The sequence below is a fragment of the Capricornis sumatraensis genome, chromosome 1 (assembly GCF_032405125.1).
Source record: "Capricornis sumatraensis isolate serow.1 chromosome 1, serow.2, whole genome shotgun sequence".
NCBI classification, from domain to species: domain Eukaryota; kingdom Metazoa; phylum Chordata; class Mammalia; order Artiodactyla; family Bovidae; genus Capricornis; species Capricornis sumatraensis.
In genome coordinates, this window is record NC_091069.1 from 113,413,268 (window position 1) to 113,427,009 (window position 13,742).

The following is a 13,742-nucleotide window of genomic DNA, read 5'->3' on the forward strand; positions in this document are numbered from 1 at the left end:
TGAAAGACCAAATCACAAATAAAACGGTGCTTACAACATGTGCAGGCAAAGAGAACAAGGATTCCTGTCTGTGCTTTTCTCCCGTCCTTGAGGGGTGCAACAGCCAGCACACAAGTTTTTCTAACCACAACATGCTGACTTCTTTCTAGAATTTATTTTTAAAGAACTGGCTTTCCCTCGGTTCGCAATTCTAAGTTCTAATTAGCAGCATGTTATTAAACACATTACTTTGAGAAAAACTAGATAACATTCTTTTAAAGAGGTTTGTAATCACCCTTTTCAAGTATTTATAGAAAAATGTTGCATAATATTTGAGAAAGTGTTAGTCGCTCAGTTGTGCCTGACTCTTTTGCGGCCCCAAGGACTCTAGCCCATCAGTCTCCTCTGTCCTTGAGATTCTCCAGGCAAGAATACTGGGGTGAGTTGCCATTCCCTTCTCTAGGAATCTTCCCAACCCAGGGATCGAACCCAGGTCTCCTGCATTCTTTACCATCTGAGCCACCGGGGAAGCCCAATATCTGAGAAAGATGACTTAATTGTTATACAGGCTCTTCTGTCTAATCTTCTCTTCACAATATTCTTAAATATGTAAGCTATGTGTCTGACTAGGTTACAATCTCACTAATTTTATATTAGTAAATGAGAAATAATGAATTCCTTACTACTTGTGCCTCTCATTATATTCTTCAAGAAAACTGATTTTTTGGGGTGTCATATTTTGCAGTCTCACCCAAGATGCCAAAAAAATTCTAGAAAGTTCTACAAAATTCTATAAAATCTGACTGATAAATAAGATAACCCTTCCTACTTGTCATGAAGCCTTCTGAGTAGAGATCTTCTAAAGGAAATAAAATTCAAAGCAGATGTGGATGAAATGAACCTTTATGTGGAACATCTGTTGTGTTCTAATCTATGGAAATTAATCCAATAATTCTATTACGTAGCATCTTTCCCCACTGCCCCACGGACACATTCACAGCATAAACTCACCCTGTTGGAACCATTATGCTTTTTTACAGTGAAATAAATTGCAAAGTAGTGCCCAGGAGTATTACAGTACAACCCACCCCAGGAGATAAAGCCATCGCCAAAGGCATTCAGAACTCCTGGCTCCTCTAGTCTCAGAAATCACCACCCCCTCCTCAATTTTCACCTGTTACACTGGCAAATGACCAGGTGTAAGAGGAAGGGTAATGAAAGCAATTTATTCTGGGTACCCTTGCCAAGCTGCTATTAAATCACCTGTGCCCTGTTAAAGGATTTGCCTACTGGAAAGCCCTAAGACTCAACGCATCCTATTTCCTGCCCTTATGAATACTCATAAACTATATTCAGCTCAGCCCATAAGCTGCCACATGGAGGTACCCACACGTTGAATTCAGCATAGCCACCTATGTGACAGCCAGAAAATTCTAGGACTCCATGCTTGCATGCCAAAGAGGGTACAGATGAGAGAAGTCACGGACAGGGAGAAATGCCCTTCGCTGCTATAGTTTAAAAGGAACACTGAAAATTACAGATAATAATTTTCTTAAGAGGCGAGAGGCCTGTTTCCCCCCTTGGCTTGCCAACATGAAATGCTTTTTATTAAAGGGACAAGGTTTTCATGACTTCTTTTTTTAATGGCATTGTTTTTCTAAAAGCTTTTTTAAACTAATTTATTTAACTTTGTGGCTGCATTGCCTGGCATGTAGAATCTTAGTTCCCTGACCAGGGATCAAAAGCGTGCCCCCTGCATTGGAAGCGAGGAGTCTTAACTATTGGGCCACCAGAAAAGTCCCTAGATTCATCTTTAAATTATTCAAATATATGTGTCTTCTTGGTTTATCATGACTTTAAGAAAAAAAGCCCAGCTAAGTCAGAACCAGGTAATCCCTTGTATATTCTAAATGATTTTCTTTTATGTGAACCATTTAAAAAGTCTTTATTGAGTTTTTTGTGAGATTGCTTCTGTTTTATGTTTTGGTTTTTTGGCCACGAGGCATATGGGATCCAGTTCCCTGGCCAGGGATTGAATTTGCACCCCCTTGCACTGAAGGGAGAAGTATTAACCACCGGACCACCAGGGAAGTCCCTGTTGGCAGTTTTTAACTGTGGGAAATTTGAAGATGTTTTTATGTGCTGGTAGCATGATCATGCTAAAGGGACATGAGGAAAGGGAGCTTTTCAAGATATATTCAATTTCCTCACACGCTCTCATTAGGCTGACCATGCTATATATCACAATATTTTCAAGACTGCCCACAATTAAGAAGTTTTTCTTAACTTTTTAAAAAGACAAAAATACTTCATGTTCAGGGTTTCAGGGAGTAAAATGATGCCAGGGTTCACTTCAGTCTCCTGCCCCTAAGAGCTCTGTCTTCACCCAGCCTGACTTCTAACTCAGCACCAATACACATTCTTCCATTTGCACGAAAGCACTGAAGAGCAAAATAGATTTTTTTTTAAGCAAGGCGAGAAGTGATATTGCACAACCACCACAATATTGTAAAATTATCTTTTTAAGTTGCCAGGGGCTGGTGCGTGTAAATGAGGAATAATTGGTTAATGAGAATAGAGTTTTAGTTTTGCAAGATGCAAATGTTCTGATGATTGGTTGCACAACAATACAAATATACTTAACACTACTGAACTGTACCCTTAAAACTGATTAAGATGATAATATTTATGTGCTTTTACCACAATTTTTTAAAAAGTTAATGGAAAACAAAAAGTATCATTAGATCCTTCTGCTGCCCCCAACCCATCTTCCAAGCATCGCTTGCAGGATTCCCCATCTGAGACTCGCTTTGTTCACACCCTATCTTTCTCTCCTTCCCAAATTTCTCCCCAGGGAATTAAAATTTCCCACCCCTTTATAACTTGAAACTGTGTACCACTAACCCAAATGTTGCTGGACAAACCAAAGTGCCCTCTGGTCAGCAGGACCCACTGTCTCTGGAATGGCATTTAACATCAATGGTCATTTACCCCATTTCAGGAAACTAATCCAAGAGTTTTCTAAGCACATATTGTTCTCATCCCAACAGGAGTTTACCTGATATAAAGACAGAACTACAGAGTAATGAGATGTGTAGCCCAGCATGACATAGCCCACTCTCACTGTTTCATGGTATAATGTGTGTGTGTGTGTGTGTGTGTGTGTGCGTCATACCATACGGCCTTCACCAAAAGTGAGTCTCTCTTCCCTTCTTATAAGCCCTCAAAATAGGAGACAATATTTAACCAACAGAGTTCACTGAATAAAGTGTTCGCCTGAGGAAATAGGTTCCTAAAATTCAAGCACAGGAATCAGGTTTCCAATTTTAAAATGGAGCTACTAGTAGGCTTACATCAGATGACATTTAAAACACTGGCGCTCATGAATCAATCAGTCACACGCTGATTTAAGATACTATTTAGCATGTGCTCACATTAAAAAAAAAAACCTAAAAAATAATGTAAAAGAATGCCTGTAGTAACCAGATGAAAAACAGCTATTAATTTCTTGGAATAATAATTAACACATTTTAAAAAAATTTAAGTATAGTTGATTTATAATATTTTTTTAGTTTCAGATGATATATATATATACAGCAAAGTGATTTGGTTATATAAGTGTACATATACATATATATATTCTTTTTCAGATTCTTTTCCATTATAGGTTATTACAATATATTGAATACGTATCTCTGTGCTATACAGTAAATTCTCATTTATCTATAACACTTTTATTGTTTATTTCAATTCTGTTTGCTTGATTTTGACTATTCTCTGTCAAGAGATTTTTCCCATAAATAAACTCCATGTTGACAGTGAATTTCTTTTCACTTCATGAAGAGAAATTTTCCTTGTTACTTTCTCCACAGTTACCCTAAATTCTCCCTTGGTTTGGATGCATGTATTGCCCATTCTTATTTAAAGAATGAAATATTGAATTTCAAAGAAAAGGAAGCCAAAGATACCCTATTTGAGTGAGGGACTTTGGGAAGGTCACATACACACTGCTATATTCAAAATGGATAACCAACAAGGACTTATTGTATAACACAGGGAACTCAGCTCAATGTTATGTGCCGCCCTGGATGAGAGGGGAGTTTGGGGGAGAATGGATACATGTATATGTACGGCTGAGTCCCTTCATTGTTCACCTGAAACTATCACAACACTGTCAACCAGTTATACCCCAATATAAAATAAAAGATTTAATTTAAAAAAAATCCCAAGTTACAATCATTTGCAAAAAAGAAAAAACTGAAAAAAGAAAAGAAAATGAAAATATAGAAGTATTCTTCGGGCACTAGAGTGCAAACTCTGCAAAACTGCAGAAACAACTTTTCCGATACACGCAATATGTGGTTTCTGGTCTACTCACAACACAGCCAGTTCTAAGAAGGTTAAATTAAGACCTTCCCTCGACAGTGTCTCAAGCCAGCGTTGAAACGCACGTTCCCAAGACACAGATTGGGGTTTGGATGAAGTCAGAGCCCCAGAGAAGGCAGTTCCTCCTCACCCCAATCCCTTCCCTCATCCTGCCGCTGCCTCAGGATAGAGTTTGCAAGGGCTTTAAATTACACACCAGCGTGAGTGAACCACTACGATCTCTGGTATCCACCCCAATCATCAGGACCAATTTAACAAGATGAAGTAAGAGAGAAACCACAGGCTCCTGTTCCAAGAATGCTGGCTTGAGCCACACCATCCTATCCATCGTTTTATAGCTAGCTCCTCCCAAAATGGACTCTGTCCTCTGGAAAGAGCCCCGTGGGAACGGACCAAGCCAAGCATCTCTCCGCAAGGGGCAAAGCCAGCTTAAGCATTTCCGTTTTCTACTTGGCTTCTTCAAATACTACTGGCCCCATCCACTTAAAAAACGTAAGAATTTAATTTTCCTCTCCCAGCTTCCCACACAGAAGATATATTTAGAGAAATAAATATTCTACAGTTGCTGAGCAGACTTCTTATTTATTCCTTGATTCTCCATGTTATCTTTATTTTGGGGGTAGCAAAGGGGGTGTCTGGTTTAAATTTTGTTTCATTTCAATGCCCCCAAATGAAGAAGTGTAATTTGTCATAACTAAGTGGAAAACCACAGTCAGGACTAACTGCCATATTTGAAAACCCTTTTATCTCAGAATTGTAAATATTTTTTTAAATATTTTAAGAATTGACATTTCCATAGTATCTACATCATGGTCAAAGTCATCACTAAGTAATAATTATAGCATATCTTATATAATACATTATATCATTATATGTTAAATATGTATAATATAATATTAAACACATAAAATTTTATATATTGTTATACATATATAATTTTACATTACACATAAATAAAATTTTATATACATATAATATAACATTATATTATATAATATTGGAATGAAGGATATTTAGGTCAATTCTATCAACATAAGCAGTATTAAAGGGAAAGATAAGTCGAGTGTCCCAAATGTTTCTGAGAATGCATAGCCTAAAAACTGGGCTGCTCAGAAAATAATAATAATAAAGGTATCATTGTAAAGCTCCAAGTTATCTATATATGTTTCTGTGTAGTCACAGCAGCCCCCCAAGAAAAATAGCTGTAATATACTTTTTAATACATATGTGAGAGAGAAAATGGCAGAACTTTTTTTAGTGCTTTAGCTGGATGTTCAAGAGCAGTGTAGTAGAATCCTGGAATGTTCACCATCCATTTTATACCATCTTTGTTTCCCAGACAGCAAATGATATACTGATGCAAGACCTAAAAGAAGTTTCAGGAGAGACTGCTAGGATAACAAGACAGTATAGTACACCACCAAAGCTAAGAAATTGGCTATTTGTGGAGGTGACATCAGTTTCTGGACTTAACAAACTCTGTCTGAGAAAAAAGCAAGTTCAATGTGTACCGCAGAGACACCTGTTACTGTCTTCTCAGATTAGATGGAGGACTTTAGAAGGGATTGAAGCTATTGCTCAATTTGGTTTGAAAAAAAAAAAAAAAAAAGTCATTGTTTTCCAAATATCTTAAAGAAGAGGCCATCTCTATTCCTAACTCAAAAATCCAAAGAGATGCTTCTCTCATTTCATTTTACACATATGAAGATACTAGTACTTCAATAGTTCATTCAATAAACAATTTCACTAAAGCAGGAAATTAACATTAATTGAGCAATTATTTTGCCAAGCACTGTGCTATACCTATTCAGCATCTCATTTAATTTGCACAATGATATGAGATATTTTCTCTACGTTCCAGGTAAAAAAGTGAGGTTTGGGACTTCCCTGGCAGTAGAGTGTTTAACATCTCGGGGTTTCCAATGCAGGGGATGTGGGTTCAATCCCTGGATAGGGAACTAAGATCTCACATGCCCCATGGCATGGCCAAAAAAAAATAGAGAAAAAAACTGAAAAAAAAAAAAAAACAGTGAGGTTTACAGAAAGGAAATAACATGTTCCAAATTACAAAACTGGTAGACGGGGAGCTATGGTCCAAATTCAGCTCAGCCTGATGCCACTGTGCATACCCCGGTTGTTGTCACTCCCCTTAACAAGTTTATTACAATCTAGTTGTTGGCATATCCTCCACCTGATTATAAAAGCATAATCTTCCCAAGGTAATAAAGACCACAGAGCTTAGCTTTGGATCTTCCATAGGTCAAACTACAATCTCCAAAACATAACAACGTGGTTAAATTTTACTAATAAGATTAATTTGGTTCTGACCAGACCCTGGGACTGTTAAAGGATTGTGCCATCCTTCAGAAAAGAGAGGGAGGTCAGTCACAGCCTCTTCTTCAAATAAAAGGAAACAGAGGCCTAAAGAAAAGTCATGGTTTTCATTCATTCTTACAAGTGGACATAGAGTTGAACCTCCTTTCTTTTGACAGTATGGTCTAAACTAGCTCTGCCCAAACACTGCCCCTAATGGACATGGAGAATTTAGAAACCAAGTTCCAGGAAAGGAATCCACACAAAATAGAATCAACCTACCATCTGCCACTGGGCTGAGGCCTATATAGAGTTGCTCATTTTAACACCTACCTTACCCCCAAGGTCTCTTGCCCAACGTTTTGCATTAATAGAGACATCAAGAGAAATGTTTGTCACTGCTATTCTTGCCCAGGGCTTTTTTTGGCTTCTGTGAAAATAGAAGCACCATGAATTACATGCTCAAACATGTCCAGATTCTTGGCAAAGCAACTGAAAAATCTTGGGGGTCAAATTGGTGGTAGCGTAACTACCAAATACTTTATAGCTGCATTTTATAAACTATGAAAGTGTGTGTAATGGACATCCGAAAGTCAGAACAGATTTTACAAGTCTGTTCTACAGCCACAGTATAGCAACCTCACAAATCAAACATTCTCCACCTATCAATGTAATTTAAGCAGCCCATAGGTTCTGCTACAGTTGAAAAGAAAAAAATGTTACCTAGATTCAGAATCAGAGACCTAGTCAGAAATAGCAAATTTATGTAGGCCAAAATTTGACTCACGTGTTTCATCCTTAAAGCGGAGCCATACTAGTTTACACAAGTGTTGCAAGGATCAAATGAGATCATTTGTGGCGAAACACCCCTTGTCCAAGTGACACTCAATGTGCATGAGTGGGATTTAAATGCAGAGAGCAGGGCTAGCAATCATCACCTAGCATCAATTATTTTTCATATTTATAAGGCTCTAGGGCTTCCCTGGTGGCTCAGATAGTAAAGAATCTGCCTGCAGTACAGAAGGCCTGGGTTAGATCTCTGGGTTGGGGAGATTTCCTGAAGAAGGGAATGGCTACTCACTCCAGTATTCTTGCCTGGAGAATTCCATGGAGGGAGGAGCCCAGCAGTTTACAGTCCATAGTATCACAAAGAGTCAGAAACTTTCACTTACACTTTTTCAGAGACAAGTAAGAATCAGTTCATCCTCAAGCAAACAGTTACAACCACAAAGCACTCATACACCTCTGTAACCTAACTTTTATTCTTCTGTGGAGGATTATGATGGTCGGTAAAATTTCAAGAGCCATTATTATGTGATGAAAGCACAAGGAACTGACTGTAAAGACAGCCTGCTCCACGGAATCGATGGTTCCTTTCATACATAAAGCATTTTTATTGCTTTCAATATAGAGACTTTCTGCTGCAGAGTGGCTTAAATTTATATGCTCATGCTAAGCATAGAAATAAGAATCTGCTTTTAGATATAGCTTTGTGTTAACTTTCCCCTTTCAATCCTTACCTTCTTATATTTTAGTCCCTCATACCCTAGAGTATACAATAAAAGTAACAGACAACAGTCTTAGACAGAGGCAACCCTAACCAAATGGCTTGACTAATGGTAAATGTTTATAACAAACTCAATCAGATCCTTCACCCAAAAAACAAGCCCTCACTTAAGTGCTTCTAGTTGTACTGCTGGGAGTATTCTCTCTAGTCATGATGTGGTGAAACAATACTATAGGGACTTCCCTGATGGTGCAGTAGTGAATTAAGACTTTGCCTTCCAATGCAGGGTGTGTGGGTTTGACCCCTGGTCAGGGAGTTAAGATCTTGCGTGCCTCATGGCCAAAGAAACAAAATATAAAACAGAAGTAATATTGTAATAAATCCAGTAAAGACTTTTAAAATGTTCCACATCAAAAACTCTTTTTAAAAAAAAAAGAAAAAGCAATGCCATATTTTAGGGTGGGAAAGTTGAGGGGTGGGAAAGTTGGGGGTATCATAACCCCTGAAGCAGAAGACAGCCTCTCAACTGACTAATTCATTAAAGCTCAATGAAGATGAAATAGTCTCACTGGATTAAATAATTAAATAGACTTAATTTCTAATATATGTCAAATGGGATTAAAGCTATAAAATTCAAATGGATCTTGCAATACTTTAACAGAAGAATTATTTGGATAACTTCCAGGGGTGCTATGAATCCTGTGAAGAATGATCCACCAGTCAGAGAAGACCATTAATGTTCCCAAAGGAAAAAAAACTGTCAATACAAAAAAGTAGAATTCACGATCCACACTATTGATGGGGGAATAAGAATCTGAACACACATTCACTCTTTTATTTTCAAAATATGTTAACTCCTTAATTTCAGCTGACTCCTATGATAATAAAATAGCTTTGACATAACAGTAAAATAAAGGAGAAAAGCTGTGACTGGGGAAAAAAATAGAGTTATTGTTTTGCAATCCCAACTACACCACGAGTAGCACATACCCAGGCCTCTGGAAGGACAGAACCTAAGCAAGGGGGGCTGTATGTCATGTGAACATGCCAGACTGGAAAGCAGAGGAACGGCTGAGTTGCCCTCCATCATGAGACGAGAGGTTGGGGGGTGGGGTTATATCTCAGGAATCAGGAGCGCTGGGTGGAAGATCCTACATGGGGACGGGAGAGGAAGGAGGTACTGTAGGTAATAGCTGCAGAAAACATATTAGAGGAGAATGGAGCTGTCTTTTGACAGCTGTGTGGTCATAACCTCCTACCTCCTGGACCACCTTCAGTAATCTCTACATTATTGATATGGCTCGGTTGGCAAGCTTTCTATTGGAGGGCTGGGACGATGCCCAGGACTGTGCAGAGATGAGGTAAGGGCTCCTCCAGGAGGTCTGATCACACCTGATGTTGGCCCGTGTTGGGTCAGCACCACCTCTAGTCAACATATACCCATGATGGGTACATTTTCAGGGGACTACCCCAGCAGTGGAGCACCACTCTTCAGACCCAACCTAGGTGCTTCCAGATAACAAAAAAAGGACCCTATCTCGGGATGCACAGGGCTCATTCTTGGTTCTTTCCACCTCTGTCAAGGGCTGTTCTGGTCCAGGGGTCCCAAATTCAAATGACATTAGGATACCAGGCACATCCACAAATGGGAAAACTGCCAAGTATAAGTCAAGGAGAAACATCAGCTGGGAACTAACTGGAGGTGGTAGACCCCCCTGCCCCTGTCAAAGATTTTCAGAATTGGTATTTAGTGAAAAAAAAGTAGTGACTAAACAAATATCTGTAATGGGATTCCAGGACCCTACTAGACTGGTCTAAATGTGACTGCAAAGTGAAGTACTCAAGAGAACATCCGACCCAAGGCCAGTATCCAGTATTTCCAGCAGAATCTCTTCCTAAAGTCATCTTTCTGAAATCATCATATATCATCTGAAGAAAATTAATATATCATAAATTAGCTCCTTCCAAATAATTCTGGTGTATTAAAAGAGGATATCTTTGATAGGTCATCCATAAATTATGCATAGAAAATATCAGATTGGCCAAAAAGTTCATTGGGGTTTTCCATAAGTACATAAAGTATTCAGAAGATTTAACTTTAAAATAATTACATTCTATTAAGAATTCTCAGAGAACTTGGGAGGAGATAAGGGTGGAGTTGAGAAATGAAAATTATTCTGAATCTTGCCACACATGGCAAATCTCCCTTGTAGTTTATCACTAAATAACCAATCCACCGTGGGCCAAAACTGCAATGGCCCAGAAACATCCACAGGTAAGGAGAGCAAGGACCAGACCATCCCCACACTCCAAAACTCCTTCAAAGGAGGAGCTTTCTATAACAACTTAGAGGGGAGGGAGAGGGTGGGAGATGGGAGGGAGGTTCACGAGGGAGGGGACCTATGTACATCTATAGCTAACTCATGCTGATATATGGCAGAAATGAAACCAACGTTGTAAAGCAATTATCCTTCAGTTAAAATAAATAATTTTTTTTAATGTAGGAACTTTTTTATACCCTGAGTTCTTAATATTCTTGTGCTATAGCCAGATAAACAGACAGGGACATTACCTGAGAGTTCATGACTGTGGAGTCCTAGAAATACAGACCTTGATGATGTGAAATCTCCACTCTGTCTACAAATCAGTCTTTCCCAATTAGATGACTTTTCCATTCACTGTATTTTATGAAACTAAGGAGAAAAAGTGAAAGACTCTATAGAAAAATGCTTACCTGTAGTTGCTGCTCTAATTCTGGAAAGACCAGAGGAATGGTATCTTCAGGTGGTGTATCATCTAAAATATGAAAATAAAAATTCTTCACTATGAGAGCCCTTTCTCTAGGGAGAGTTGTCCTGCTGTTACCATCTTTGGACCTTTAAACATCAGTTAGGGACAGAAAGAATGCAGAAGGCAATTTTGCTCATTTTTGGTACACTGTGCTCTCTCTGTCCCAAAATTTTGCAAGCAGAATCCTCAAATGCTCAGTCTGATAGTTCCCCAATGAAGCACTGCTTGTCTTTCAATACTCTGACGTTAGCCAAAACCAAAAAATATGATATGCAGGAAAGTGCTTTATTTAATAAGGTGATAATGAGGTGGCCAGGACAACTGCAAGAGAACAGAAGAACGTGTGAGTGAAAAAGAGAGGTGTTACTTCTGCCCTGAAAGACTCCAAGGGCGGCCAGCTTTGATGGGTTTGCCCTCTGCCCTTACCACAACCCACTCCCCTTAATGCAGGAGTGTCCACAGCTCTCCACTGGCTACCCTCCACTGGCTGGCGGCAATAGGCAGGTGGGGACTTCCCCAGTGGCCCCGTGCTGAGAATCCAGCTTCCAATGCAGGGGACGTGGGTTCAATCCCTGGTCAAGGAATTAAGACCCCACATGCCAAAGAGGCCAACTAAGCCCATGACACAACGAGAAAGCTCACGCAGTGCAACTAGGGAAAGCCCAAGCACCACGAGGAAGACTCGGTACAGCCAAAAACATTAAAAATAGGCAGGTGCTGCTGGATCAAAAGGTGGTTCACAGAAGCATCAGAGGAAACCTGATAAGCTTACCCAAATCTCTTCAAAAATCTGCTGCTGCTATCCTTGCAGTAGCAATAAGGCTAACCTCCTTAGACAAAAAGACTATGGGAATTGTACCAGGCAATCACTGGGCAGGAGGAAAGGTTTTCTACAGCAGAATTTCTGAAAGAATTCATGCCAGTTGGATTCACATGGTAAGAAAAACTGTGCATAGAGCCAGAAGAAAGTGCTTTTCAAGAATAATATGACCTTGAAGTAGAGCGTTTTGTCCCTCGCTAGGAAGTTTAAGAGTTATGGGATTTAGAGTAGTGAGTAGCTATTGGTGTTCATTCTATTATTCTGTACAGATGAAAACAGAACTATAGGGGACTTTCCTGGCAGTCTAGTGGTTAAGACTCCGAGCTTCCAACACAGGGGGTACAGGTTCAATCCCTGGTCTGAGAACTAAGATCCCACAAGTCTTTAGGTGTGGGTAAAAATAATTAACACATAAAATATAAACGAACAAAAAATGAGAAAATTCTGAACAGAAAAGATACTTTTTTTAAAAAAAGATAGAAGTGTAGTGGTTCCAGTTGAGACTTAACTAAGCAATTTTAGCATTAATAAAGACTGTCTTTAAAGGTTTTCTAAAAAAAAAGAACATACTTCTGACCTTTAGCCATGGTTTGAAAGGACAGCCCTCTTGTCAGCAGAATCTCTGTATCTCTGGCCCTGTGGGTCCACTCACCATTCATTTCCAGTCCTCTCCTCACTGACAACACCTACCCCAGGTATGACTATGAGAATAAGATGCAATACAGGCGAAACGAATAATTGAAAAGCCAAGTCTATCTTAAATTATAAGAAAGAAAGATCCTGGGTTTTTTTTTATGTTCTCACTACCATAACCAAATTCATTTATAAAAACCATTGAAGTTCTATTTGAAACTCGAGAAGGGATATGGGCCATACACAGTGCAAAATCCAGCATCCTCTATCCACTCCTTGACAGCACAATACAAATAAAATGCAGTAGACAGAGTGTGGGCTTCCCATGTAGCTCAGCTGGTAAAGAATCCACCTGCAATGAGGGAGACCTGGGTTTGATCCCTGGGTTGGGAAGATCCCCTGGAGAAGGGAAAGGCTACCCACTCCAGTATTCTGGCCTGGAGAATTCCATGGACTGTCTAGTCCATGGCGTCGCAAAGAGTCAGACAAAACTAAGTGACTTTCACTTTCATCCAGAAGAGTTCTGGGTTTCTGAGGGATTACATTTCCTCCAAGGCACCAAAGATAATCACCAGAAAGATGATTCAAACAAGGACAGGATTCATCCCTGCCAAATGCCTCAAGAGCATCTGGTACATTTTATCCAAGAGTAGTATAAACAACAACGAAAGCGTAACAATACCCCCACTTAAGAGTGGCTTCAGACAATAACAATACGGTACCAACTGTGAATTCATCTGTGTCTGAACCTACCAGACAATGCCCCCATGTTCACTGATACTATGCAGCTTCAGAGGGCAAGCAGAAATGGGGGACCTTCTTCCCAAGACCCTCGCTGCAGGCTGGAGGGCCATCTCACCTTGAAATGAGGACAGTCAATCCCCTGGTCCTTCGAATGGACTCTTCCTACTCAGAAGTGACAACTTCTGCTCAATATTTTGTGACTTTTTCAATCCATCTCATCATTCACAAAGAATTGGACAATAAACAGGGTTTTTTTTTTAAAAGAAATAGTCCTTGTTTCTATTGACTCTTTGGAGGTAGCCTTTATTATAAAACCTATCGTTTGTAAAACAGATTTTGGTTTAAGGTGCATTTAAATTGTCTTCAATAAAACTTCAATGACTCAAAGAGGAAAGTGTTAGTCGCTCAGTCATGTCCAACTCTTTGTGATCCCATGGACTGTAGCCTGCCAGACTCCTCTGTCCATGAAATTCTCCAAGCAAGCATACTGAAGTGGGTAGCCATTCCCTTCTCCCGGGGATCTTCCCAACCCAGGGTACAAACCCAGGCCTCCTGACCGCAGGCAGATTC

General features: G+C 39.5%; 1 protein-coding gene across 1 annotated transcript in view; it reads right to left on the reverse strand.

The window, feature by feature from the left end:
• The window catches only part of MAP3K7CL (MAP3K7 C-terminal like), a 44,847-nt gene that overhangs the window by 17,019 nt on the left and 14,086 nt on the right, over nt 1–13,742 (reverse strand). The window contains exon 3 of the mRNA XM_068981541.1: nt 10,920–10,981. Coding sequence (XP_068837642.1) covers nt 10,920–10,981 — 62 coding nt within the window. The remainder of the gene's footprint in view (nt 1–10,919; nt 10,982–13,742) is intronic.